The sequence below is a fragment of the Rattus norvegicus genome, chromosome 5 (genome assembly GCF_021556685.1).
Source record: "Rattus norvegicus strain SHRSP/BbbUtx chromosome 5, alternate assembly SHRSP_T2T, whole genome shotgun sequence".
Classification (NCBI taxonomy): domain Eukaryota; kingdom Metazoa; phylum Chordata; class Mammalia; order Rodentia; family Muridae; genus Rattus; species Rattus norvegicus.
The window spans coordinates 137,997,611-138,024,681 of record NC_141538.1 but is presented as its reverse complement, the minus strand read 5'-3'; the positions used below and the strand labels follow the sequence as shown (position 1 = coordinate 138,024,681).

General features: G+C 51.0%; 1 protein-coding gene and 1 long non-coding RNA gene across 12 annotated transcripts in view; one reads left to right on the top strand and one right to left on the bottom strand.

Moving 5' to 3' along the window:
• Tie1 (tyrosine kinase with immunoglobulin-like and EGF-like domains 1) lies at positions 1-19,565 on the top strand. Of its 2 annotated transcripts, none has more exons than XM_087551453.1 (23): positions 1-121; positions 3,077-3,394; positions 3,475-3,585; positions 5,228-5,383; positions 5,540-5,671; positions 5,797-5,937; positions 6,133-6,261; positions 7,179-7,324; positions 7,567-7,711; positions 9,411-9,569; positions 9,737-9,874; positions 10,075-10,365; positions 10,782-11,066; positions 11,358-11,548; positions 14,081-14,291; positions 14,433-14,543; positions 14,743-14,933; positions 16,043-16,156; positions 16,265-16,335; positions 17,772-17,812; positions 17,892-17,988; positions 18,116-18,215; positions 19,139-19,565. In XM_087551453.1, the coding sequence occupies exons 1-23, from the start codon at positions 64-66 to the stop codon at positions 19,208-19,210; spliced, it is 3,408 nt and encodes a 1,135-aa protein (XP_087407579.1). In that variant the 5' UTR covers positions 1-63; the 3' UTR covers positions 19,211-19,565.
• Positions 17,564-27,071, bottom strand: part of LOC102554074 (uncharacterized) — a 15,612-nt gene continuing 6,104 nt past the window's right edge. For 4 of the 10 annotated variants that reach the window (XR_015620451.1, XR_015620453.1, XR_015620458.1 and 1 more), the window contains 2 exons: positions 23,383-23,524; positions 22,915-23,251 (listed from right to left, as the gene is read on the bottom strand). This is a non-coding gene — a long non-coding RNA (uncharacterized LOC102554074). Of the gene's footprint in view, positions 18,829-20,401; positions 20,487-20,874; positions 21,110-22,342; positions 22,429-22,914; positions 23,252-23,382; positions 23,525-23,721; positions 23,855-27,071 lie in introns of those variants that run through there. The other 6 variants (XR_015620459.1, XR_015620452.1, XR_015620455.1 and 3 more) reach the window with 6 other exon arrangements.

Below are 27,071 nucleotides of genomic sequence, written 5' to 3'. Positions count from 1 at the left end.
AGACCCGCAGCAACTGACCCCGGGCCCAGCCGGCCTCGGCTGGCCCAGGTCAGCCTCCGGAGTATGGTCTGGTGGGGATCCCCTTTCCTGCTCCCCATTCTTTTTCTGGCCTCTCATGTTGGTAAGTCTTCCCCGAGCGCCTCCCTGACTCCTGATTTTAAGGCCTTAATCTGAGCTCCCCACCCTCAAGAAACCTTAGCATCGCATAGCAATGGACCTCACACTATGGTGGCTGCCATGGGTTGGGGGAGGGGAGTGGAGTTATTGTTTAATGGGTGCAGCATTTCAGTTTGACAAGATGAAAGGAGTTATGAAGTTGGGTGTGGTGGTGCATTCCTTTAATCCCGGCACTTGGAAGGCCAGCCTGGACTACATAGAGAGCTCCATGTTAGCCATATGGAGACATAGTGAGACCCTATGTCAAAAACAAAAACAAGAGCTGTGGAAATGGGTGGTGATGTTTGCACGATGTTCTGAAGGTATTTATTGACACTGAATTGACTGTTTACAAACGGTTCTGCTGGGAAATTCTAGGGTAGATGTGTTTTAACACAACTTAAACATTGGAGGGAAAAGCAGGAACCACCACCATCACCACCACCACCACCATCACCACCTCCACCACCACCATCATCACCACCACCATCACCACCACCACCATCATCACCACCACCATCACCACCATCACCATCACCACCACCACCATCATCACCATCACCACCACCACCACCACCATCATCACCATCACCACCACCACCACCACCATCATCATCACCATCACCACCACCACCACCATCATCATCACCATCATTTTGATCTACCAAAAATGAGATGGGGTAGGGAAAACTGAGGCAGGTGCTGGGAGCAGAGGTCAGTGTGTGTGTGTGGGGGGGGGGTTGTAGAGGTCAATCATCAACTTGGACCTCAGGAGTAACTGTGTTGGGCTTATGCAATAATTTATTGGACTGACAGGCATGATGGCTTTAATTTCAGCCTGGTCTACATAGTGGGTTCCAGAATAGCCAGAACTACATAGAGAGACCCTGTCCCAAAATAATAATAATAATAATAATAATAATAATAATAATAATAAATTATAATATAATATAACATAATATTATATTATAATTAATATCATATAATATACTAATATAATATAATATATTATTATTATTTATTTAGCACCAATGGCCATTGGCTGAGAATATGGAAACACCCAAACCCATCCAGTGACAATTAAACGATGCTAGCCTCTCAGATTGACACGTTTGCTGTCTAAATGGAGCTGAGTATACAGAGGTCTTGGAGAAGTTTCTAAAAGCTGGTGGCAGTTTCTTTCAGTCTGCTGATTAGAGAAGTGCCTCTGAGTGGTTTACAGTCTAGTGGGGAGCACAGGCCAGGGATGAGGGCCAGACAGAAACAGACATCAAGAGTTCTTGAGGAGCACTGACAAGAGAGCCAGCTTACTCTGCCATGGGCCCAGAAAAGTCAGGAGGGATTTCCTTAAGAGAAGTAGGCAGCCACCAGAGCAGTAAGTGTAAGCTTGGGAGGTATGGACTCCCACGAGAAAAAAACTGTAGAAATATGTTCCAGATTGGGAGCTTAGAGAAGAGGAGTTCGGGCTAGGCCAACCTGGCTCAGCTAGTTTCTAACTGTGTGACCTTGGGCAAGTCCTGAGCTTTTGTTCCCTGGTTGTAAAATGGAGATAATAACACACACCTCCAAGGACGTCAGGCCCTGAAAGGAAGAGAGCATCACTAAAGGGCCCGGTGCATAATTGACATCCAATAAACATTAATTATTATGACAGCAGGAACAGAAGGTGACTCTGAAGTTAGTGTCTCAGGTAATGGGCGTTGTCCTCTGACTCAGAAAACCTGGGAGAGGTGAGGGTTTCGGAAACACTGATGCAAATGCATTTGGAGCTGAAAGGCCGCACCAGGGCTACTGACTCAGGGGTGACAGTTAAAACCGAGGGAGCAGTTGAACGTGCTCAAGGAAGCCTGAGAATAACTATTACTCAAAGGATGTCAACTTCACTGGGGGCCATGAGGGTGCCGTAGAGAAAGGGCATTTGGTGCCTGCGAGACGGCCGGGAGATGCCATTTTCTTTGACTTCTGATAGACTGTCAAATGTAATTTAAATGGTATTTAAATGAATTGATTACCTGACAGCTAACAGGCCGGGAAGGGACAGTGAGGAGGGGCCTTGGAAGGTCTGGAATCACAGATCTGAGGCAGGCTAGTCACCCTCTTCCCCTCGATCTTGCCCACTTCAGGGTACATATTTTATACTCCAGGTGCTTTAGCCCTGGGCAGCTCCCCTCCCCACACTATAATATTTCTCATTGTTGACAGTAGGATGGCCTCTCCCTACCCCTGAACTTTCTCCTTCTGCTCCTCCTCACCTGAATAACTCCAGAGTCCTTTGTGTTTTTGTTTTTTCTGATGAATCTCCTATCTGCATCGTCTCCTCCCTTCCCCCAGGCTGGGTTGGCATTCCTCCCTCTTCTCCAACTCCTGACCTGGGAGGGATTCTGTGTCTGGCCCTCCAGCTTCTGAAGGCAGGATCTAGACCCACGTGTGACTGTGTCTCCCTGGCTAGGTGGGGCTCGTGACTTCATTCCTGCCCCTATCTTCAATCCCAGCCAACCAAATGGTCCTCAATTAGTTAAGCAACGAGGAGTGTGTCCTCATGAGACTCCAGTCTTGGTGACTCTTCTAAACTGCACCTCCGTGGTGGAGAAGAGATGAGTGGCTCAGGGATAGCCTTGGAAACGGTTCAGAGAGGAGACAGGGCAGTGACCCGATGGTGACAGAGGCATAGCTCATTCCCTGTCATGCCCAGAGAAGGGCATGTGCTTTTGCTTATGTTTTAGGACGGAAGAGGCTTGAGGGTAAAGGGCAAGCACGTGTGGAAGGGAAGGGAAGGGAATGGGCGGAAATCTTTGAAAAAGCGAAGTCTTCTTCGGAGGGCACAGTGAAACATTAACACAAGTCGATGGTGGAGTCGCGCGCTCCTGGGGCTGCTGAGTTGGCAGGATTCCACCCCAGAGTCACTGTTGTCTGGTCCCAGGTGCATCCGTGGATTTAACACTGCTGGCCAATCTGCGTATCACCGAACCCCAGCGTTTCTTCCTGACCTGTGTGTCTGGTGAGGCGGGAGCAGGGAGGAGCTCCGACGTCTGGGGCCCGCCCCTGCTGCTGGAAAAGGATGATCGCATAGTGCGCACCTTCCCACCCGGGCAGCCCCTGCACCTCACTCGCAACGGTTCACACCAGGTCACGCTGCGGGGCTTCTCCAAGCCCTCGGATTTAGTAGGCGTCTTCTCCTGCGTGGGTGGAGCTGGCACGAGGCGCACTCGAGTCCTCTATGTGCACAACAGCCCGGGGGGTGAGTCTGGCCTACCAGGAGAGGGACCCGCCAGAGAGAGGGCTGTTTTGTAGCTCACTGACCTTACCTTTCACCCACAGCACACCTGTTTCCAGACAAGGTCACACACACGGTGAACAAAGGTGATACCGCTGTGCTTTCTGCACGAGTGCACAAGGAAAAGCAGACTGATGTGATTTGGAAGAACAATGGTGAGGGGCATTTGGTTGGACGGGTAGACCCATGGTGTTGACACCCCAGGACCTCCATCCCTGGTCAACCATATACTTAGCCCATCACCCTGGTCCACCTTCTGGATGCTTCTGGCCAACCTCCAGGACCTTCCATCTCATTTCTAGCCCTGAGCCACCCACCTACTGTACTAAGAGGACCAGGAACCTGTGGCCAGCTACCTCTTTTTTTTTTTTTATATTTTATTTATTTATTTATTATATATGAGTACACTGTAGCTGCCTTTAGACACACCAGACAAGGGCATCAGATCTCATTACAAATGGTTGTGAGCCACCATGTGGTTGCTGGGATTTGAACTCAGGACCTCGGGAAGAGCAGTCGGTGCTCTTAACCACTGAGCCATCTCTCCAGCCCCCCCAAATTTTTTTTTTGGTTCTTTTTTTCGGAGCTGGGGACTGAACCCAGGGCCTTGTGCTTCCTAGGCAAGTGCTCTACCACTGATCTAAATCCCCAACTCGCCAGCTACCTCTTAAGTGCTATGTTAAAGCCTCATCTTTGACCCTCCCCTGGGAGTTAGCAGGTGCTGTCACATGGCCTGCCTAAGGGGAGCAGTAGTCCCCAAAGGAAAGAAGAAAGCTGGTAACATGTGCCCAGCACAGGCCAAGGGAAGTCTAACCTCTCTCAAAGACTTACTCAGATCCTTGATCCCAAGGCAGACATATGCTGAAATCCACAGAGATTTGTGGGTCTCAGCTCTGGGCCTGCCCACCACCCTGTCCTTATCCACTCCTTGGAAGGACTCTTTTTTTTTTTTTTTTTTTTTTTTTGTCTTAAGAACATCCCAAAATGGCTGCCTCATCCCCACAATCTGGTCGACTCTTGGATACTCAGCTCCTCAGGGAGAAGATCTTTTTCCTTGGGCAGAAAGCGTTGAACCAAAGGGAGCTGCAGAAGCAGAATCAGGGAGGGAGACCTGAGTCTCTGCAGTTTGTCTGGAGTTCTTATCAAAGACAGGAAGGAACAGGGTTGAACACTTGACTAGCAGTATGGATTCTAGATGAAGAGGCTGGGAAAGCCCTGAGGGGCAAAAGAGCTAGACCTAGAAAGAAACAGCACACTAGGAGGCGGGGCTGACAAGAACAAAAGCAGGAGGGTCTGACAGACGTTTCTAGAGGGTAAACAAGCATTTTGGAATTCCAGAATGTCAGGGGTCAGGCAGGGTGTGGTGGGGTATGGGGCTGGAGGCCTCAGCAGGGACCAGGGTGGTGAGAACAACTGCCAGGGGACTGGCTGCCATCCTGGAGCCAAGGGGAGCCATGAGAGCATTGAACAGTAGTGGGGTACGAAGAGTCTATTGTAAAAGCTGCCCCCCGGCTGTCCAGCAGAGGGTAGGCAGACAGGGCCAGTGTGGAAACAGGGAGCTCCTGTGAAAGGCACAAGAAGAGGGCTGGCTTATGAAATGGAGATGGGGGAGAGGAAGGACTTGGTGTGTTGGGAGGCTCAGAGAGCACGTAGAGGGCGTTCTCCTGCTTCCTAGCTTGGATACTGTGGTGTTCCCAGGTCTGATTGCTGTGGGCGGGGCACACTGGTGGGACCATGGCAGAGGGAGGTAATGCCAGACTCCCTGTGACTCTGAGGGCCCTTGATTGTGTTCCCCAGGATCCTACTTCCATACCCTAGACTGGCATGAGGCCCATGATGGGCGGTTTCAACTGCAGCTCCAAAATGTACAGCCACCATCGAGTGGCATCTACAGCGCCACCTACCTAGAGGCCAGCCCCTTGGGCAGTGCCTTCTTTCGGCTCATCGTGCGAGGTAAGGGGCAGAAGGCAGAGGTGATGTGGGAGGCTGTGAACCTCGTATGTACTTCCTTTGGGTCTCAGGATCCACGGGGGCCCCAGGAGCTGCCCTAGTCCTCAGCAGCTGCGAGCAGGTGGGTGAAGGTCAGCTACAGAAAACACTTTCCTCCAGGCTGTGAGGCTGGACGCTGGGGGCCGGGATGTGTCAAGGATTGCCCAGGCTGCCTGCATGGAGGTGTCTGTCATGACCACGATGGCGAATGTGTGTGCCCCCCTGGATTCACTGGCACCCGCTGTGAGCAGGGTAAGTGGGAAAAACTAGGACCTAGGCAGGAAAGGGTGTCTGGTCGGGAGAAGAATGTAAAACGCTGGAGATGACACTTAGCATGTGAGACACACAGAGTCTGTATACTGCACACCGTTTTTCAGCCTGCAGAGAAGGTCGTTTTGGACAGAGCTGCCAGGAACAGTGCCCAGGCACAGCAGGCTGTCGGGGTCTCACCTTCTGCCTCCCAGATCCCTATGGCTGTTCTTGTGGATCTGGCTGGAGGGGAAGCCAGTGCCAGGAAGGTATGGACTAAGCCACCTCCTGTGGGTATAAGTGTACCAGACCCTTCACTCTGTCCCTGACTTGAAGACCAAACCCTCCAAACCCCTGACCAGTGCCCACCACCACCACTACACCAGTCTACTGGAGAGCTTGTGTCCCATCTGAACTCTGCTGAGCCTGCCTGCCCTCTGTAACCGTATCACTTCTATTCCTAGCATGTGCACCTGGTCATTTTGGGGCAGATTGTCGCCTCCAGTGTCAGTGTCAAAATGGTGGTACTTGTGATCGGTTCAGCGGCTGCGTCTGCCCCTCCGGGTGGCATGGAGTCCACTGTGAAAAGTCAGGTATATGCTGCTGAGACCCCCCTCAAGACAGGCGAGGCGATCCTTCATCAAACACATCTCTGCCCAAGTCCCTCCCTCGGGGAGTTCAAATGTGGTAGATTGTTTTCACCATTCAGGTGCCCACAGTGTGAAGGCACTCTAGGGTGACCTCCTTCTGGGAGGAGTCAAGATCTGAAATTTAATGTGGAAGACGCAAGAGAGATGACTGGGGAAGAATGTAGAGAAAGTGCAGGGAGTTGAGACCCTGCTTGTAAACCGGGACAAAAATGTAGGGGTTTCGGGGAGAGGTCAGCAGAAGTCACGTGACTGGGCCTTTGAATATGGGCCAAGGGTTGCTGCTTAAATGTGAGGAGCTGAATAGAAATTGCTCAAGAGTGTGTGCTGGTCAGACTTGTATCTGAGGAAGAACCATGAGTAGAGTACAAAAGCCAGGGGCAGTAAGTGAACATGCCTTATACCTTCAATCTTAGCACTCAGGAGGCTGATGCAAAGGCTTGTCTGGAGTTCAAGGCCAGCCTGTGCGACAAAGTGAGTTTCAGGTCAGCCTAGGCTACATTGTGAGACAGACAGCGAGACACACACACACACACACACACACACACACACACACACAGAGAGAGAGAGAGAGAGAGAGAGAGAGAGGGCTGGCAGAGTGGTGAGGGTCTGACTCTGAGTCTTAGAACATCCCAGGAGATGTGATGGGAGAGATGGAGGAGGTGAACCCTAGACCTGACTGGATGTGGGGCATCAGGACCTGAAGGACCCATGTGGCAGGACCTTGTTGATTTGAGTTTTAAGTGGCAGGACAGACAGTAGGACCTTCACTGAGATGCAGAACATAGGACGGGGGCATTTTGGGTGGTCACATGGCTGCCCCAGGATTGTTCAAGATGGCTTCCCTCTCTTTCTCTCTCTAGACCGGATCCCCCAGATCCTCAATGTGGCCACAGAGCTGGAGTTCAACTTAGGGACAATGCCCCGGATCAACTGTGCAGCTGCCGGGAATCCCTTCCCAGTACGGGGCAGCATGGAACTCCGCAAGCCAGACGGCACCATGCTCCTGGTCAGCCCTGGTCACCCCAACCCTCTGTCTGCTCCCCCGTCTCATCAGCTTGACCGTTCATTTCTTGGGTCCCTAACCCAAGGAACTTTTTATAGGCTCTGCCCACTGCCCTGGCCATGACTTAAATAGGGCAGGCTAGCTGGTGACATGATGCCATGGGGTCTGTGTTCCAGCAGTAGTCAATACTTACTTATACCCGTCTCACGTAGTATACACTCTCTGTCCCTGCCTCCTTGTCTCAGTCTACCAAAGCCATTGTGGAGCCAGATAGGACCACAGCTGAGTTCGAGGTGCCCCGTTTGACTCTTGGGGACAGCGGGTTCTGGGAATGCCGTGTATCGACGTCTGGTGGCCAAGATAGCCAGCGCTTCAAGGTCAATGTCAAAGGTTAGTGCTGTTCTAAGGTTTGGGGGGATAAATGGTATTCAGAGTAGGCACTACCTAATGCTGCTCAGGTGGGCATCCTAGCAGGAAAGGCAGAGCTTAGCTAGCCCCAGGCTAAGAAGAAGGCCAATGGCCAGTCAGTGCCAACGCTGGAACACAGCTTGGTCCTACCTGGGAAAGACAGCCTATGGTTTAGAAACTAGAGACATCCTCCAGCCTCTCCTTGCCTCCTGCATGTTCACCTCTTACCACTGCACCCAGTGTCCCTGTAACTCCACCTCTGAGATGCTACTGCTTTATCTGATTCACCTCACATGGACCCCCAGGAACAGCAGACAGGTAAACCCGTTTGGCTCCTCAAAAGGGACACATACACAGGAGACTGTTGAGTGAACGAGAGAGCTGTCAAGTGCTCAGAGCAGAGCACCGAGCACCTCTCCACCCACAAGGTGTCTTTCACTTCACCACTATGAGTCTGGGCACCCCAGTAACCCAAGTGTTCCCCATGTTGTCGTGTTTGTATCTCTCCCTCCCTCTCCTCTTTTTCTTTGCTGTCTTCTTCTTCCCAATCCCTCGCCATCTCTAGCCCACTATCCCATCTACCTCTGTCTGCTCATTCTTTTATCAGAGCTTTGGACCCAGCCCTCCACTCAACTTGGATTCCAAGTGCTCTCTACGAGTTCTGTTGCCTTAAGCAAGTAATGGGACTTCAAATTCTCACTGTGTAAAAGGAGAAGATTAGCACCCACAGGGCCAGGCTGGTAGGAAGACTAGATGATGCGTTTACGTAGTTATCACAATGGCTGACACTTCTTATGTAAAATGACATCTAGTGCCAAGGTGCCAACCCTTCCCTGGCAACACCACATGTGTTCTGTAGTCAGGATCCCTCCCCTGATGCCAGTCCTGCATGGTGAACCTTCATGAGGCAGGGCATCATCTGGAAGGCCTGATCCCAGTGTGGAAATTGACGCCCGTTGTGTACCAGCCACTTCTCCCAGACTCTGGCTCCCTGTAAGAGCCACAGACACTGGGGGGACTCCTTAGGATCCAAATTGGACCTCATCTCCCTCAGATCTGTACCTGCCCCTGTCAAACGGTTGTCACCTTACATGCCTTCACCTCGACACCCTGCATCTTCCACACTCCTCACCCCTTCCTCCTTCCTTCCCTTCTTTCTTTCTCTCATGCTTTCCCAGAAAGTCGGCCTGGTCTTCTTTTCAGAGGAAGCCAAGGAACCTATTTCGGCATTAATACCAATAATAGAAAAGAGGCTGAAATAGGGACGGTGGCTGTGGAGGCAGCCTTGCGTTCCAGCTTCCCTCTACTGAATGCTGCAAGGGCAGAGAGATGTCTCCCAACCTCTGTCTGGCCACACCATTCTCACCTAGCATCTTTTTTTTTTTTTCTTTTTTTCGGAGCTGGGGACCGAACCCAGGGCCTTGCGCTTCCTAGGTAAGCGCTCTACCACTGAGCTAAATCCCCAGCCCCTCACCTAGCATCTTTTGAGATACCTAACTCCTCATGGCCAAGCTACCCAGAGACCAGAACTTCCTTCCCTGGGCCATCCCAGTTGTCTGATGAACTTGGTCTCCTCCTACCACACTAGATAATCTCCACACTGAGATCCGGAGGTGCTCACTGTCTAAGCCCAGAGTGCTCCCCTCTCCATGGCCCCTTACTGACTCCAGTTTTTTGGCAGTACCCCCAGTGCCTCTGACTGCACCTCGGCTCCTGGCCAAGCAGAGCCGCCAGCTTGTGGTCTCCCCACTGGTCTCCTTCGGTGGGGATGGACCCATCTCCTCTGTCCGCCTGCACTACCGGCCCCAGGACAGCATGATTACCTGGTCTGCCATTGTGGGTGAGTGGGGACAGAGTTAGGGGATGAAGCATTGTGTAATAGTGAGGAATGGGGTGGGAACAGAAATAAGGGAGGGAATGGCACCAAAAGAAGAGGGGACGAAGGGGGAGTGGTGGCTTTAGGACATGCTTGGGACCAAGCATGTGTATGGCACACCTCACCCCCAGTGGATCCCAGTGAGAATGTGACATTAATGAACCTGAAGCCAAGGACAGGATACAACGTTCGGGTGCAGCTGAGCCGGCCAGGGGAAGGAGGAGAAGGAGCCTGGGGTCCTTCGACTCTCATGACTACGGACTGTCCTGGTGAGGAGCCAAGATATATCCTTTCCTGTTCCCTCAGGGTTTCCTGCCATTGCCCACTCAGAATACGACTTGGTCCACCTCCAAAGACCCCTGCCTTTCCCAGTGGAGTTTGTCCTAGCCTTGCCCAGTGGGAATTAATGGTCCACTTAGTCCCAAGCACCCATTGAGTGGTTCTGACTCCTTCTGACCTCTGGCCGCAGAGCCTTTGCTGCAGCCGTGGGTAGAGAGCTGGAACGTGGAGGGTCCTGACAGGCTACGGGTGAGCTGGTCTCTACCCTCGGTGCCACTGTCTGGGGATGGTTTCCTGCTGCGTCTGTGGGATGGGGCCCGGGGACAGGAGAGGCGGGAGAACATCTCATCCCCCCAGGCCCGCACTGCCCTCCTGACTGGACTCACGCCTGGCACGCACTACCAACTGGATGTGCGGCTGTATCACTGCACCCTCCTGGGCCCTGCCTCACCCTCTGCGCATGTGCACCTGCCCCTCAGCGGTAGGTCCACTGTGGGAATGATGGGTTAGGGATAAGGGGAGGTGGCAAGAGACTGGGTAGATGTGGAGAGAACCCAGGATGAATGGGAAAGATAGGAGATACCAGAGGACACACATCACTTAGAGCATGTGGATCAGGGGCACATGAGGAGATTACGACTCTTGTGAAGAACAGGGCTATGGGGGGTTGGGGAGCATAAGCTACTAAGAGGCCTAGGGAGGCAAGGTGACCAAGGGAAGAGGCAGCTTGGAGGTGGAGGTCATGTGGGGATGAAGATGAGTCCAGCCAGTGGGAAAGAGAGAGAAGGTAGCACAAGGCTCCCATGCTGGGATCCACGAAGCAAACTACATGCTAGAGTGACTGTGACTGACCTCACAGTTCATTCTATCCCTTCCTTCCCCTTCCCATCTCCCCAGGGCCTCCAGCTCCCCGCCACCTCCGTGCCCAGGCCCTCTCAGACTCTGAGATCCGTCTGATGTGGCAGCATCCTGAGGCTCCGCCTGGACCTATATCCAAGTACATTGTGGAGATTCAGGTGGCCGGGGGCTCAGGAGACCCTCAGTGGATGGATGTAGACAAACCCGAGGAGACGAGCACCACCGTCCGTGGTCTCAATGCCAGCACACGCTACCTCTTCCGTGTGCGGGCCAGTGTGCAGGGTCTCGGCGACTGGAGCAACACAGTGGAAGAGACCACGCTGGGTAATGGTGAGAGCATGGGGTCTGTGATCCCTAGGTCCCCCGGGACTGTGCTCTGCATGGGTCCCTCCACTTCACCCCCAAACCTGGAACTAAGGCATCACAAGACTTCTAGAGACATACAAGCCTGACTTTCCCACCTTGAATCCATTCCCCTGCTGAACTCGAGTCATCCTCGAGACCGCCCCATAGCGTGGACCAGGATGTCCAAACTCTCCCTCTGTGGGATCCCACGGTGGCCTCTGGGTTCCCTGACCCGCGCCATCACCACAATCTGTCCCTTCCTGTGTCTAGGGCTGCAGAGTGCGAGCCCAGTCCAAGAGAGCCGGGTGGCTGAAGACGGTCTGGATCAGCAGCTGGTCCTGGCTGTGGTAGGCTCCGTCTCTGCCACCTGCCTCACCATCCTGGCTGCCCTTTTAGCCCTGGTGTGTATCCGAAGAAGCTGCCTACATCGGAGACATACCTTCACCTACCAGTCAGGATCGGTCAGTGTCCCATACCCACTGGGTACACGGTCCCGTCTGTTGTGTGTGTTGGACCCACATACATGCGAGTACATACACGTATGCATGCACATGTCCATGCCAAAAATTTTAAGGTGCATCTAAGTGAGCCTTTAGGATACAAAATAGAACTTTCTTTCCTTTTTTAACTGAGCTCAGCTCTTGAGCCCATCCATATTAATGGTTGGATAATTAAGATTCTCAGTTAAAAAGAAGTCAGCTCTTCCATAGTTCACCAGGTCTCATTCAAGGCTTGGAGAACACCATTTGGAATTATCTTCTACACTTACCCATCCCCTGGGGGTCAGCTTGGATCATGTGGTGATATCCTGGAGCACTACTAGGGCCCATGCTGGCCTGTGTCATCACCGGCCCTCCCTTATGTGGAAGCCAGCCTTTATCTGTGTTCTGAATCTTACTGGCTGTGACTCTCATCCCAGCCTCCGATCTTTTGTTCTTTCTTTTTTGAGACAGGGTCTCTCTATATAGACCAGGCTGGTTATGAGCTCACAGAGATGGCCTGCCTCTGCCTCCTGAGTTCTGGGGTTAAAAGTGTGCACCACCATGCCCAGCCCCAGACTATACTCCAGGGCCTCTCTGGGAAACTGTTCACCTGGGCTTAGCTGCTCCCCTCAAAGGGCAGCAGTGTGTGGCCACACTGTTCACATAATTACCTTTGACTTCTAAAGTATACAAGGCCTGCAGCCTCACCTGCGTTCCCACTGGAGAGAAGTTCACTCTACAAACTTTTCTGGGTTTTTAGTCCCTTATAGGCCATGCCTCTGGCCCTCAGGCCTGTACAGACATGGGATGGGGAAGTGGTGCTGACACCTCTTCAGAAACCCAGACTCGCCCTATCTTGTCGTGTTCACCTATCCCATGATTCCTGTCTTCTCCTAACTTCCTTCTCTTGTCACTTAGAATCAGGACTCTGGCCTTGGTCCTTTCTGCTTGGCTCTTGCTATTTAAAGACACTTAAGAGACATTTGGAGCACCACCCAAAATGTCAGAAAGAAAAGAAGGAAAGAAACAACACTTCTCTCCCTCTCCCTCTCCCTCTCTCTCTCCCTCTCCCTCTCCCTCTCCTTTCCCTCTCCCTCTCCTTTCCCTCTCCCTCTTCTTCTCCCTCTCCCTCTTCTTCTCCCTCTCCCTCTTCTTCTCCCTCTCCCTCTTCCTCTCCCTCTCCTTTCCCTTTCCTTCTCTCTCTCCCTCTCCTTTCCCTCTCCCTCTCCCTCTCCTTCTCCCTCTCCCTCTTCTTCTCCCCCTCTCTCTCTTGCACTAACTCTCTTGTTTTGAAAGTTCACTGATCAAGGCTGGCATCTGCTGTGTCTTTAAATATCCCATCCAGAGTCCAGAGATTCAACTGGCTTCTTTGTCTGAACTCTGTTGATCTCGCCTCTGAGGTCAGTGCGCACAGAAAGCCATCACCACCATGGGGGGCGGGGAGAGGGTAACACAGCCAGATGCTGAACCGAGGCAGGGAGGAAACGAGCATCTGTTCATTACCAATATCAATTTAGATGTTCCTGCACACAGCTATTCATGCTCATGCGCGTGCCGTGTAGTGGGGCAGAAAGAAGTACCTCCCATGTGTGTATGCATGTGTCCCCATGCTGGCACACCTTCAGCTCTCTTGTGTATGTGTATTTGAATAGATGCTACTGCATGTGATGCAGCCACAGAACATACATGTGTATTCTGTTGTATGCCTCAGCTGCACATGCTCAGAGTGAACCCATGTGATCTGTGTCCCCAACACTTACATGTCATGCTAGTCATCGGCTCACCTGGGGAGTCCACTGCATGGTCCGTCTGGACCTTGCTCTGGGTCCTCAAATTGCAACCCCTTACTCCGCTCAGCTGCTGCCTTTTCCTTCCATCGGCCCTGCCCAGGATGCCCCTGCTCAGTAGAGAGAGCTGGACAGTCCTCTTTGTTATGGTCCTTGAATCCTGGAGGAACAGGGAGCATCCCTGCCTCTGCTACTGTGAAGAAGAAAATCTCTCTACCTGCTCCCAGCAGCTCAGGGCTTAGCATGTAATGAACACTCAAGAAATTCACCCGCTGTGGCCTAAGTAAATGAATCAATAAAGCTTAGCTGTGGAGTTTGCACAAAGACGGGAAGCCTACTTTCCCCATCACACCTCATTTCAATTCTCTGCTTAAATATTAGAATTTTTTTTTTAGTCCATTGGTCTCTCCGTGGTTTGGCAACTTACCCACGAACTCGTGTTCTACCTTGCAGCAAACCCCACCCACCAGCACCCCCAGGACGATTCCCTCTGCGTCTGTTTTCTTAGCCCCCTATTACCTGAAACATTCCTGTGACTGTCACCTGTGATTCTGTGCAATGCCTGTCTCTGTTGGTGTGGCCCAGGCTAACCACCGGGATGCCCCCTGTCTGGCTCTGTCCATCTGTCTAACCTCTGGTCCCTCTCTCTATTATCTCCTTGCTCCTCTGTTTGTCCCCATATCTCTTGTGTGGACTGACTGCCTATTCCTCCCATCCCATGAAGGGTGAAGAGACCATCCTGCAGTTCAGCTCAGGGACCTTGACATTGACCCGACGGCCAAAGCCACAGCCTGAGCCTTTGAGTTACCCTGTGCTGGAGTGGGAGGACATCACCTTTGAGGACCTCATCGGGGAGGGGAACTTCGGCCAAGTGATCCGGGCCATGATCAAGAAGGACGGACTCAAGATGAACGCAGCCATCAAGATGCTGAAAGGTCCTCCTTGGTCGTGACTCCAGATCCCAGCTTCGTGCTCTCTCTTTGCCCCGCCCACACCAGGCCCTACCTAGCTCCCCCAGCAACTGACCCCTCCCAGGGTGATCCCTGGCAAAAATCGACACTGATTTCTTTACACAGAGTATGCGTCTGAAAATGACCACCGAGACTTTGCAGGGGAACTAGAAGTTCTGTGCAAACTAGGACACCACCCCAATATTATCAACCTCTTGGGGGCCTGTGAGAACCGAGGTGAGTCCTGAGTTCATTTGCCGTTCCTCTTACGTCAGCTCTCACCCGTGTCACATAGGCACCTTGGGGAGATCCCTGCCTTCCCCACTCGTCACAGGATTCTCCTGCACACTGCGGCCTGTCTCTTACCATTGGGAACTACTCATAACAGCACACGGCCTGTGTATAAACTATCACTTTGTGTCTCCTTACTTCCCAGGCTACTTGTATATTGCGATCGAATATGCCCCGTATGGAAACCTGCTAGATTTCCTGAGAAAGAGCAGGGTCCTGGAGACTGATCCAGCTTTTGCTCGAGAGCATGGAACAGCCTCCACACTCAGCTCCCGGCAGCTGCTGCGCTTTGCCAGTGATGCAGCCAACGGGATGCAGTACCTTAGTGAGAAGCAGGTGTGTGTGTGCGCGTATGCGTGCATGTGCGTGTGTGTGTGTGTGAGCCTGTGTGTGTGCATGTGTGTGCGTGTGTATGCACGTGTGTGTGCATGTGTGTGTGTGCGTGTGTGTGTGTGCGTGTATGCGTGTATGCATGTGCGCACATGTGTGCACGCATGTACCCGTAGGGAGCGGGGAGGTATGGGAGGTACAAGCAGTGAGAGGAAGGACACAACCGTAGGCTCTGGCCCTGGTGACTGTAAACGATACAAGGAGGGAGAAGAGGACAGGAGGCAGATGGGGAGGAGGTGATGGATTTGAAATCTTTGAAGGACATCCTGGGTGGAGGTGCACAAGTTGTGGGTACCAAACTGGCACTCAAAAGACAGGTCTAGGCTGGAGCCAGCGTGGGGGCTGCCACTGTGGCAGTGACTGCAGCATCCAGCAGGGAAGACAAGGAGACCCACTGAAGAGGGTGCAGTGGAGTCCAAGCATGATAAGGGAGAGAATGACTGCCAGAGGGACACTGTGGCATTTTACAGACAGCAGAGTTCGAGTCCTTGGAAGGAGAGAGAACGTGGAGGTCACTTACAGACTTTCATCAATAAGGGAGAGGGGACAATATAGTGGGGAAATGGGACAGAGGGCACTGAAAGTAGAAAGGTCATATGGGGCTGTGCCCTGTGATCCCAGCTCTTGGGAGACAGAGGTGAACGGGTCAAGAGTTCAAGGCCAACCTGTGCTGCTTAGTAAGTACCAGACTAGCTAAGTCTAGTAGTGAGCTCTATTTCAGAAGATGAGCGGAGGGAGTGGAAGAAGAGGAAGATGAAAATGAGAGAGAGAGAGAGAGAGAGAGAGAGAGAGAGAGAGAGAGAGAGAGAGAATGGAAGGAGAAGCTGGCAGCAAATTGATTTTCCCAGTCCCAGAAAGGTCAATACTACCTGAACTTGTGTTCCAAGTCAGGAGAACGATTGGGTGAGGGCCAGCAGTGACTTTTCTGGGACCCTAGTCAGCTGACCCACAGCTGAGGCATATGTGGGTGGGAAGATGCAGGGGCTGCTACTGGCCCTATGCTCCAGGACCCACCCCTCATCCCTCTCCTCCCTGTCTTCTCACATTGCCTGCAGTTCATTCACAGGGACCTGGCTGCCCGAAATGTTCTGGTCGGAGAGAACCTGGCCTCCAAGATTGCAGACTTTGGCCTTTCTCGGGGGGAGGAAGTATATGTGAAGAAGACGATGGCAAGTCTCATTCAGGCTTCCCCACTTAGGGCCCATACCCAAACCTGCCCCTCAAGCCCCTCAAAAAGCCCTTTCTTCCACCCCGCCCTTAGACCCTTTCCTTCACAGGGCCGTCTTCCTGTACGTTGGATGGCCATTGAGTCCCTCAACTACAGCGTCTACACTACCAAGAGTGACGTGTGAGTGGGGCAGGGGACAGAGCACTTGGTCCCCAGGACACTCAGGCACACACACACACACACACACACACACACACACACACACACAGAGAGAGAGAGAGAGAGAGAGAGAGAGAGAGAGACCATGACCATCTTAGCACACTTCCCCTTATCTCCAGGTATGTCCATCTCCTGAGCTGCCGTTCCTGGCCCTGAGCCCATGGACTGACCTGTTCTCATTGACTGCTCTCTGACCACCACCTACTTCCTGTTTCTGCCCCAAGACTTCCTAGAATCCCCCTCCACACCAGAACTCCCTGTCCTGGCCTTAGGTCTGACATGCACCTGCACAGAGCCTCTTCCCATACAAGATGCACAGAACAAGAGAGCTTTAAAGCCAGGATTTGGATCTTGTTCTTAGCTGTGTGACCTTTGCACAAAAGCTAACCTTTCAGACCTCAGTGTTTCCACCTGTAAAACCGTAAGTTGGTAAAGTTCAAATCTTAGAGCTGTTGTGAGTAAGGTAACCAGTGCTCAGACCAAGGCAAGGCTCAATAAAAATGTCAGTTAAAAATATTCTCAGTACGGGGCTAGAGATGGTTCTGTAGTTAAGAGTAATGGATACTTTCCCAGAGGAACTGAGTTCGAGTCCCAGGACCCACGTGGTGGCTCACGACTGTCTATAACTCCAATTCCAGGGGATAGAACACCCTTTTCTGAAATCTGTGTGCACCAGAGGTGTCCATATTCCTGCCCACAGACAAAAACCTCATTCCCCAAACTAAATCCAAAAATATTAAAAAGAAATTCTTTAAATGTTAGTTGTGAGGACTGGGAAGATGGACTTTGCAAGCATGATGGCTCAAGGTCAGATCCCCAGCACCCACATGAGGGGGGGAGAGAGGAAAGAAGGAGGGGTGGGGAGGGAGGGGAGGGGAGGGGAAGGGAAGGGAGTGGAGGAGAGGGACGGGGGAAGGGAAAGGTATGCAGCACAAACTTGGAGTCCCAGTTCTAGGGAGGCAAAGACAGGGGGATCCCTGGGTCTTACTAGCCAGTCTATCAGAAACAGCAAGTTTCAGGTTCAGTGAGAAAGCTAAGTGTCCAAAAACTAAATAAAGAAGTCCAGTGTCCACTTATGAACTACACACACACACACACACACACACACACACACACACACACACACAGAGAGAGAGAGAGAGAGAGAGAGAGAGAGTAGAGGGGGAGAAAGAAATACACAATAGAAATACACAAAAGAAATAACAAATGTTACTTTAATTAGTTGAGTCTGGGGACCAAGACCTATAAGACAGGTTCAGTAGAATAGGAACAGTAGCTGACAAACACTAGATGCTAGCAGAGACTCATGAGGGTCTGGGGAGTGACTACATCATTGGTTAGGTAGAGATTGAACCGTATCTCCTACGATGTAACCAAGTGCATCCTTCTCCTTTCAGCTGGTCATTTGGGGTCCTCCTCTGGGAGATAGTGAGCCTTGGTAAGCCCACACCCAGTTTCCCAGGGCATTCCCTCTTACTGTGGGGCCCTGGGCTGAGGGAACCTTGTACCCACTGCAGGAGGCACGCCCTACTGTGGCATGACCTGTGCTGAGCTCTACGAGAAACTGCCTCAAGGCTATCGCATGGAGCAGCCTCGAAACTGTGATGATGAAGTGTGAGTTCACTTCCCTTGGAGCTCTGGGAACTCAACTCTGAGATGAGTGGCCTCTGCTTTGAACAGGTGACCTGACCTCCACCCCCAGTCAGTCCCTCACCTTACAGCAGTCCCATCTCGCCCCCAGGTACGAGCTGATGCGGCAGTGCTGGCGGGACCGTCCCTATGAGCGCCCCCCTTTTGCCCAGATTGCACTACAGTTGGGCCGCATGCTGGAAGCCAGGAAGGTAAGAGGTTGGATGAGAGGGGGATAGGCATCCTCCAAGCTCACAGGAGGTACCATCTCATAGATGCCACATATGAGGTCACTGTGCCTCCCACACTGTTACCCAAACTCCCTCAGCTGGGACTGTCACCACAACTGGGTTGGACTTAAAATGCAGCCCATGCTGGGTTTAGACACTAGGACCACACATAGTCTTCCAGAGATGTTACTGTCAACAGCAAATCCCTCACCTAAATTCCAGACTCCTTGTCTGCCTTCTTCCAAGCTATCAACCCATTCTCTCCTGTCTGATGCCAGAGGAAATGCCTGAATGGTCACCCAAAAGGAGGAGTGGCTGAGTGGCTGAGTGACACAGGAAGAGCTGAATACATCTTAGTGATGTAGTAATCATATGAACAAACACAGGATCTGAGTCAAAGAACCATGTGACTAGATAGATTACCAGACAGAAATGAAAGAAGAAATATAGCAAAATGCAGAAACATGAAAATGGTTTTCTTGGCTTGGCGGTGGAGGTGCACAGCTTTGATCCCAGCACTCCGAAGGCAGAGGCAGGTCCACCTCTGAGTTCAAAGCCAGCCTGGTCTACGGATGGAGCTCCAGGACAGCCAGGGCTACACAGAGAAACCTTGTCTCAAACACCCTCCCCCCTCACCCCCCCAAAAAAAAAAACAGGGATGAGAAGGAAGTGATGGGGAGCAGAGAAGAAGGAAAGGGAAGGAAGGGAAAGGAAGGGAAGGGGAGGGGAGGGAAGGAGAGGGAAGAACAAATAATCATATACAGAGAGCTGGGTAATCATGAAGTGATTTTTTGACAGTGCCTTACTATGTAGATTTGGCCAGAGCTTGTTTTGTCAACCAGGGTGGCCTTGAACTCACAGAGATCTGCCTGCTTCTGCTCCACTAAATCTTGCTCCTCCCACAGGCCTACGTGAACATGTCACTGTTTGAGAACTTTACCTATGCAGGCATCGATGCCACAGCTGAGGAGGCCTAGGCTGCCCCCCACCAGAACCTGGCTCTGCTGGCCGGAGCAAACTGCTTCCACCTGTGACTCTGAACCCTTCCAACCTCTGACCCAAGCTGTCTCAAGAAAGTCTTTTAATTTAAAGGAGAAAGGAAAGGATCCAGGAAACATGGGGTGGAGGGAAACGGGGATCCCCATTTTTGGCAGCTGCTCCTATAGCTACCCCTTCATATTCTTCCTTCTACAAATGTGTTCCCCACTCTGATGCTGCCCAAACCCAAACCCCACTTCTGATCCTCTACCAAAAGCAGCATGCATGTTACTAACACCCCGTTTAGCTACCCTACTCTCTGCTCGTACTCAAAAAATAAATGCTTGGAACAGCCATGTGAGTACATCTACATTTACAGACAACTTCTGAGGAAAGGAAGCACTGTCCCAGGGCACTGCCTAAGCCCTGCCCTTACGTCAGGGCACTAGGTGTTCTGGAGGACCCTTTGGCCACATACACCACACATGCTACCAGTCCCCACCTCCATCCCAATCACGGTACAGTTTCTCTTTGGTCCCCTTCCTGCTTCCCAACCTCCTCACCAGGATGTCTCCCTGCATCTATGGGGAGTCACCCCAGCCTCAGAGTCTTTGCTCTGCCCCAACACGGTCTATGCCAGGATTGGCTGAAGCACAGTTTAGCTCCAAGTGACATTCTGCCCCAGAGAGATGGTGGCTGGATTTGGAGGACTTGTGTTCCTCTCACTTTTGACTTCTAGGCAGCCCTTCTCTGGCAGGTCACCAGCTTACAACCAGCTAATTGGTCTAAAAGGAGAGAGGCAGAGGCCCTCCAACCTCAGCCAGATGAGGTAAATTCCTTTGGAGTGGTACTGGGGGAGGTGTTCCTCTCCTAGCTGAAAGGGAGTCCCTTCCTCATCCCCACCCACACTCCCGTGGTGTGTGGTCTGTCTGACTTGCTTTCCCTTTGATTGCTCATGGGAGTTCTCAGCTGTCTCTACAGGGTCTTAGGAAACAGGTGTAATCTTTTTCTCCCCAATGAATCAGATGAACAACCCACTGTGACCGTGTAGTTAACACCACAGATCCTAGACTGACAGACTGGAGCTCAGGTGCTTGTGTGCCACATATTGCCTGTGTGGCCTTCCTCACACCATTTAACCTCTCTGAGCCTGTTTTTCTCCTCTGAGAAATGGGGTTGATTATACATACCTCGTCGTTGCTGGTGTCAAATCAGGTCTTCCGAAAGCCTGGGCCCTGTACGTAGTAGCTAAGTGCTATCTGACGATGGCGGACTCTACAACAATGCAAAGATCTGTAGTGAACAGAGCTGAACGTGTGGAACCTGAAGTGATTCAAGAAGAAGAAATTCACTGGAGTGAACGGGAGGCTGATGTGGGGTAGATGGGACCTGTGGAGATGAACCTTCAGCGTGACACTCACTGCAGGGATGTGGTCCAGGGGCAGGCATTGAAAAAGGCCGTCCTAGGGCTGGAGAGATGGGTCGGTGATCAAGTGCATGTCCTGCTTTCCCAAAGGCTCTGAGTTTGTGTCTCGGTGCCCACAACCAGTGCTTATAACTAGATCTAGTTCCAGAAGATCCGAGACCCTCTGAAGGCTGGCCTCCACAGGAATTTGTACTCACATGACACTCACCCACCCCCACATACACATACACACACCTTAAAAAATAGAATATATCTTTTTTTAAATAAAGTTGTCTAGGGCTGGGAATGTAGTTCAGTGAACAGAGTATTAGCCTAGAATGCACAAAGCCCTGGGTCCGATTCCCAGCACCGTAGAAACTGGGCATAATATTATAGGTCTGCACTCCGAGTACTGGGGGGGAATAGAGGCAAGAGAGTCAGAAGTTCAAGGTCATCCTGGTCAGAGGTCAGCCTGGACTTCATGAAACCCTGCCTAAAATAAAATTAAACATAATTAGTCCTCTGTCAGATGTGAAGATCTTTTCCTATTCTGTAAGCTGCTGTTTTGTCCAGATGACAGTGCCCTTTGCCTTGCAGAAGCGTTTCAGTTTCATGAGCTCCCATTTACTGATTGTTGTTCTTAATGCCCGTGCTAGAGGTGTTCTGTCAGGAAGTTGTCTCCTGGGCTAATATGTTGTAGGCTCTCCCCCACTTCCTCTTCTGTTAGGTTCGGTGTACTGATTTAATGTTGAGGTCTTTGATCCACTTGGACTTGAGCTTTAAGTGAGGCAACCCAGACCCACCGGAACCTATGAGGATGACCCTAGCAAAGTGTCCTAGTAGTGGGGTACGGAGCCTGAACTGGCCATCTTCTATAGCCGGGCAAGGCTCCAAGCAGTGGGACTGGGACATCAACTCAGCCACAAAACCTTCAACCTACAATCTGTCCTGTCTGCAAGATGTGCTGGGATAATGGTGGCACAGGACTTATAGGAGTGGCCAACCAATGACTTGTCCAACTTGAGGTCCATGCCTGACACTGCCTGGATGACCAGGAGCCAGAGACAGGACATCTCAGAGACTCAGAATAGAACCAAACATGACTGGTAGGGGGAGGGGAGGTCAGTGAAATGACTCCTGATGGTATTCTGCTATACTCATAGCTCAGTGCCTCACCCAATCATGCACCAGAGAGGCATCATACAGCAGCTGATGGGAACAGACGCAGAGACCCACGGCTAAACACTAGTCGAAGGCTAGGAATCCCACAGAAGAGGAGGAGGAAGGATTGTAGGAGCCAGAGGGTAAGGGACACTACAAAGAACAAGGCCCACAGAATCAACTAAGCAGGGCTTACAGATGCCAAAGGGACAAACAGATCCCGTATAAACCTGAGCTAGGAGCTCTGCATATATCTTATGATTGTATAGCTCAGTGCAGTGGGAATGGGGGCTGTCTCTGACTCTTATGCCTGTGCTTAGGACCCTTTTCCTCCTACCCCATTGCTTCATCCAGCTTTGATATAAGGGTTTGTGCCTGGTCTTACTGCAACTCATCATGCTGTGATCAATTGATATCCCCGGGAGGCATGCTTTTTTTTATTTTTTATTTTTCTGGAAGGGAAATGGAGCAGGACTGGATCCGGGGACGAGAGCAGGTGTCGGGAGGGACTGGAAATTTAATGTATGTAAGAAGAATAAATAAAATTAAATAATTTTAAAGTTACCTGTAGATGAGGATGTCCTTGACAGGTGGCAGATGTGTAACATACAGTAAAATCCAGAGGTGGGTAGTCCATACTGTAAGAGCGACCTGGGGAATGTAGAACAAGAGACGGAACCAGGAAAGCATTTGAAGCAAGAATAATGTATTAATTTGGGCACAGAGAGGAAGCAGGAGTTCCCTGGAGAAAGAGATCTTAGCACCAGTGTCTGGTGATGTGTTCAGGATCAGAACATAGCGTCATAAGGCCAGAACAAAGAAAACATTATTCCATGAACATCGTGACAGAGGCTAGGCCAGCCCGAGCTTTAGTGATAGCCTTAAGGACATGGGTCACGTCCTCAAGAGCAGCTACTGAAAACAAAATGAAAAGAGAAAAGAAAAAAAGAGGGCTGGAGAGATGGCTCAGAGGACCTAAATTCACATTCCCATCGCCATCACAGCAGCTCCTAGCTACTTAGAATTCCCATTCCAGGGATTCAATACCTCTCCTGGACCCCGTTAAGTACCGACACACACATGGCTTACACACACGTGCACATAAGATTAAAAAAGAACACTCTTTAGGGGCTGTCAGTAAGTGTGTCTGGATCAGATTTGTATTTCATCCATTTTTTATCATTACTGTGTGTGCGCGCCTGATACCTGTGTGGGCAAGTGCGCCACAGCGAGTGTGTGGAGGTCAGAGGACCGTCTGTGGGGCTTGTTCTCTCTTTCCACTTCACTTGGGTTCTGGGATGAAAGTTGGGTGTCTTGGGATGTGCAGGAAGTGCTGTAGCCCACTGAGCTGCCCACGGGTCCAAAGCTGGCATTTTTGTGTTGGAAGCATCACTCTGGCTGCACTGTGGAACAGGGATTATGCAGGGACTGGGTGAAAGTGAAGCGTTGCCTGTCGGATGAAGTGATCGATGTCCTAGGAAGATATAAAAACCATAGACTTATAACAGGTCATGGGGTTTAATCAGTGGTGAGGAACTCGCCAAAGGAGCAGGGGTGGGGGTTCTTCCCAGGATCCCCAGCATCATTTTTTTTTTTTTTAGATACCTCTGATTAACAACCTGGAAGGCAGGTGATATTGGTGTCTCATGAGACTTCACATGTGATCTATAGACTTGCACGCCTCTGTCTGGAGCTCACTTGCTTTCTTCATAGAAATGAACAAACGTAGCCTATAACCCGTATGGAACTGCAAGACATCCAGAATGACCAAAACAATATGGAGGATCAAAATTGGTAGGTTCACTCTTTCAGATTTCTAAACTTACCACAAAGTAACAAAACCCAAACATGGTACCTATACAAAGGCAGGCAGGGTACAGAGTTAAGAGCCCAGGGGGATTGCTGCACAACTGTGAGGATCTGAGTTCAATACTCGGTACCCACATAAAAGCCCAGGTGTGATGGTGTACACCCATAAGTCAAATGCTGGTGACGCTGAGACAGGATGGTCCCTGGGGCTTGATGGTCAACCAGGCTACTCTTGTTGGTGAGCACTAGGTCCATCCAGTTAGAGAGTCTGTCTCAAAAAGAAGGTAGAGAGGACCAATAAGGTGACTTAACGGGTAAAGGCACTTGCCACCGAAGACTGGAAACCTGGGATCAATTCTGGGGTCTCACACGGTGGAGAGAAAGGACTCTCTGAAAGTTATCCTCTGACCTCTACACGCACACACACACACACACTCACACACATACACACAAATTACAAAGAAGTTAAAGACTGAAGGCAAGATAACACAAGCCTACTCCAAGTGTGCAGGTGACATGACAGTGTGGCGGGGATAAGCCAGAAGCAGTAGCTATGGCGGAGGATGGGAAGGCACTGGTCATGGGAGTGGGAGCAGAGGGAAGAGTCTAGGACTCCTGCAAGCTTCTATCTCCTGCAAGATTCTATCTCTATGACTGGCTCAATGTCTACCACTAAAAGAATAAAAGCAGGGAGATGGCTCAGTGGATAACAGCACTGACTGCTCTTCCACAGGTCCTGAGTTCAATTCCCGCAACCACATGGTGGCTCACAACCATCTGCAATGGGATTCGACGCCCTCTTCTTGTGTGTCTGAAGAGAGCGACAGTGTTCTCACATACATAAAATAGATAAATCTTTTTAAAAAGAAAAAAAAAACAGATAAGGATGATATGATATTTCGGTGCCAAATACTTTTCCTGGCACTTTGCACACATTAGGTCTTCCTATAATTCGACATCCCTACTACGTGTATACAGAAGAGAAGGTTCTCAGAAAGGTTAAGTAGCTAGACTTTAAGTCTGACAGGAAGTGGCAAGGCCGGCATCCCAACCTGGATGCGCTAGCTCCGGGGTGCCCCTTAGCCACGGTGTAATGCTTCTTTTCCTGGCACGGCCGGGAAGAGGACTGATGTGGGCCGTCCATTTGCAAATTCAACATACGTGCACAGAGCCCACACTGCATGTTAAAGTGGCCGGAAGGCAGCGTTCTCCGGTAGGAGAGTCCCACATTGCCACTGTGGACTGTAGGGACCACAGCCCCCACTGAGCTACAAGCACAGGGCTCAGCCATCGATCCTCAGTCTCTCCTGCCCTGCTCACTTCTCTCTGCTTCTATCTTAGCCCTGTTTCACTGGACATGGCGTGGGCAGGAGTTGGTGTAGTTGACCAACCCAATGGCGCTCACTTGATTCCACAGGACCAATGAAAAGAGCCGGAAGAAAAACCTTAATAGGCAGACTCCTGGGAAAGGAGCTGGAGGGCACCTGGTCAGAGGGGCCTCACCACAGCCCTGGCGTAAATTAAGGGAAGTCACACCACTTTACCCTGAGTCATTCTCTCCCTCTAGCCCTCAAGGAAGGGGGTGACTTCCTGCTTAGGCCTTCTGGGCAGCAGTGCAGGCTCCTTCCACAGGGAGTGGATCTCTTATCTCACCCATTGGCAACCCAAAGCTGCTGTGGGGGTGGGGCAGTCTCCTCTTTCTTTGGATCTGGGCCTTCGATTCAGAGGCAGGAGAGCAGCTGACTAAGTAGGGCAGCTCAGGAGCCAGGATGTCTCATGGCGGACAGGAGACAGAGCACAGAGGACTGTCCAGGTTGCCCCCGTCCAGCCATCTCCCATGGGGATGCTTCTGGAAAAGTGCTGCTCCTTTCCCCACTTACTAGCATCGAAACCCTTCTGAGGTGCGGTTAGGACTCAGCCTCCTAATTCAAGAAGCCCCTGTGCCCAACAGGAGATTCTTGATAAATAAACACAGCAGAGGAAAGGCTACAAAGGCGACCTTTGCCAAGGGTAGGAGTTTTTAAAAACAGCCTTTAGGGACTGGAAAGTTAAGAGCACTTGCTGTGCTTCCAGAGGATCAGAATTCTGCGCCCAACATCTGTGTCAGGCAGCTCAGAACTCCAATGAGATCTGGGGGACCCCTGAACACCTGCACCCACCCACACATATCCACATGCGGGCACACATACCTACACATGATTAAAAATAAATTAAAGGGCCGGAGAAATGGCTCAGCACTTAAGAGCACTGACTGCTCTTCCAGAGGTTCTGAGTTCAATTCCCAGCACCCACATGGTAGTTCACAACCATCTGTAATGAGATCTGATGCCCTCCTCTGTTGTCTGAAGACAGCTACAGTGTACTTATAGATAATAAATAAATAAACAGCCTTTATAGACAAACAGAACTGAACACCAACATCAGTGTGCCCCTTTCAGAGAAGCTCCAGACAACTCCTTTATTCCTTCTGAGCCTCAGCTTCTCTTTTGGAAGGAAGAGGTCTCCAGGTTACACAATAGAGCCATGGTGTAGCCAGTGCATTACCCTAGTGCTGGCAAGGAGCAAGGGTTTACTTATTTTTAATGATAAGAGAGGGAATCACCTGGAAAAGCATACGCCCACCCACTCTTACCCTGGGGCTGTCCCTTCTTAGGACCCACACCTCCTCTAGCTAGGGTAGAGAAACGTGGCTGCTCCCATATAAAAACACCTCAGCAGGCAGAGATCCGATTGGTCTATATGCCATCAAGTCTTAATGACAAACGACCAAAACAAAACATAAACAGAGGCATCGAACACATGGTTTCCCACACAGGCACAAAGACCTCGGTGGAGAGAAAAGGGAAAGATGAGTGTATTCAACCCAAAGTTCTCAAGTTTGCCACTCTTAGGAGTTACTTTCAGATTATATCTAAGGCTGTAATGGTGGCTCAGTGGTTAAGAGCACCCGCTGCTCTCATAGAGGACGTCCCAAGTTTGGTTTCCAGCACCCACATCAGGTGACTTTCAACTGCCTATAACTCCAGTTCCATGGGATCTGACACTCTCTTCTGGACTTCTTGGGCACACACACACACACACACACACACACACACACACACACACACACACAAATTGCTTTAAATGCATATCTTATTATATAAAACAGGCTAGCCTCAAACATGCTATGTAATCCAGATTGGCCTCCAAACTCAAGGTCCTCCTGCTTGATTCTTCAGAGCCCTGGGATGCCATGGGTGAGGTGCCACTCTGTGCCTCTCTGCTTTTACTAGAGCCATCCCCCAGTTCACATCCTCACCATCTGCAATGGGAACGTGCGTTTTCAATGGTTTCCATGAATGCCATTGACTCTCAACTCCATGGATGGCGTGATCTCTTTTCTGTTGTCCCCAGGCTGCTGAGGATGGAAGATTTTGAACACAGGGTACTCTCACTGGGCATGCTGTAGAGAAGTTAATATTCACAGACTAGAGAGTGAGCTTAAG

What these genes read in the sequence shown, in the direction of transcription:
- Tie1 (XM_087551453.1), top strand. Translation starts at nt 64, where the DNA reads ATGGTCTGGTGGGGATCCCCTTTCCTGCTCCCCATTCTTTTTCTGGCC. An exon ending in AGTCCACTGTGAAAAGTCAG is followed by an intron (nt 6,262 to 7,178) that starts GTATATGCTGCT and finishes TTCTCTCTCTAG; the next exon opens with ACCGGATCCCCCAGATCCTC. An exon ending in GGGGGCCTGTGAGAACCGAG is followed by an intron (nt 14,544 to 14,742) that starts GTGAGTCCTGAG and finishes CTTACTTCCCAG; the next exon opens with GCTACTTGTATATTGCGATC.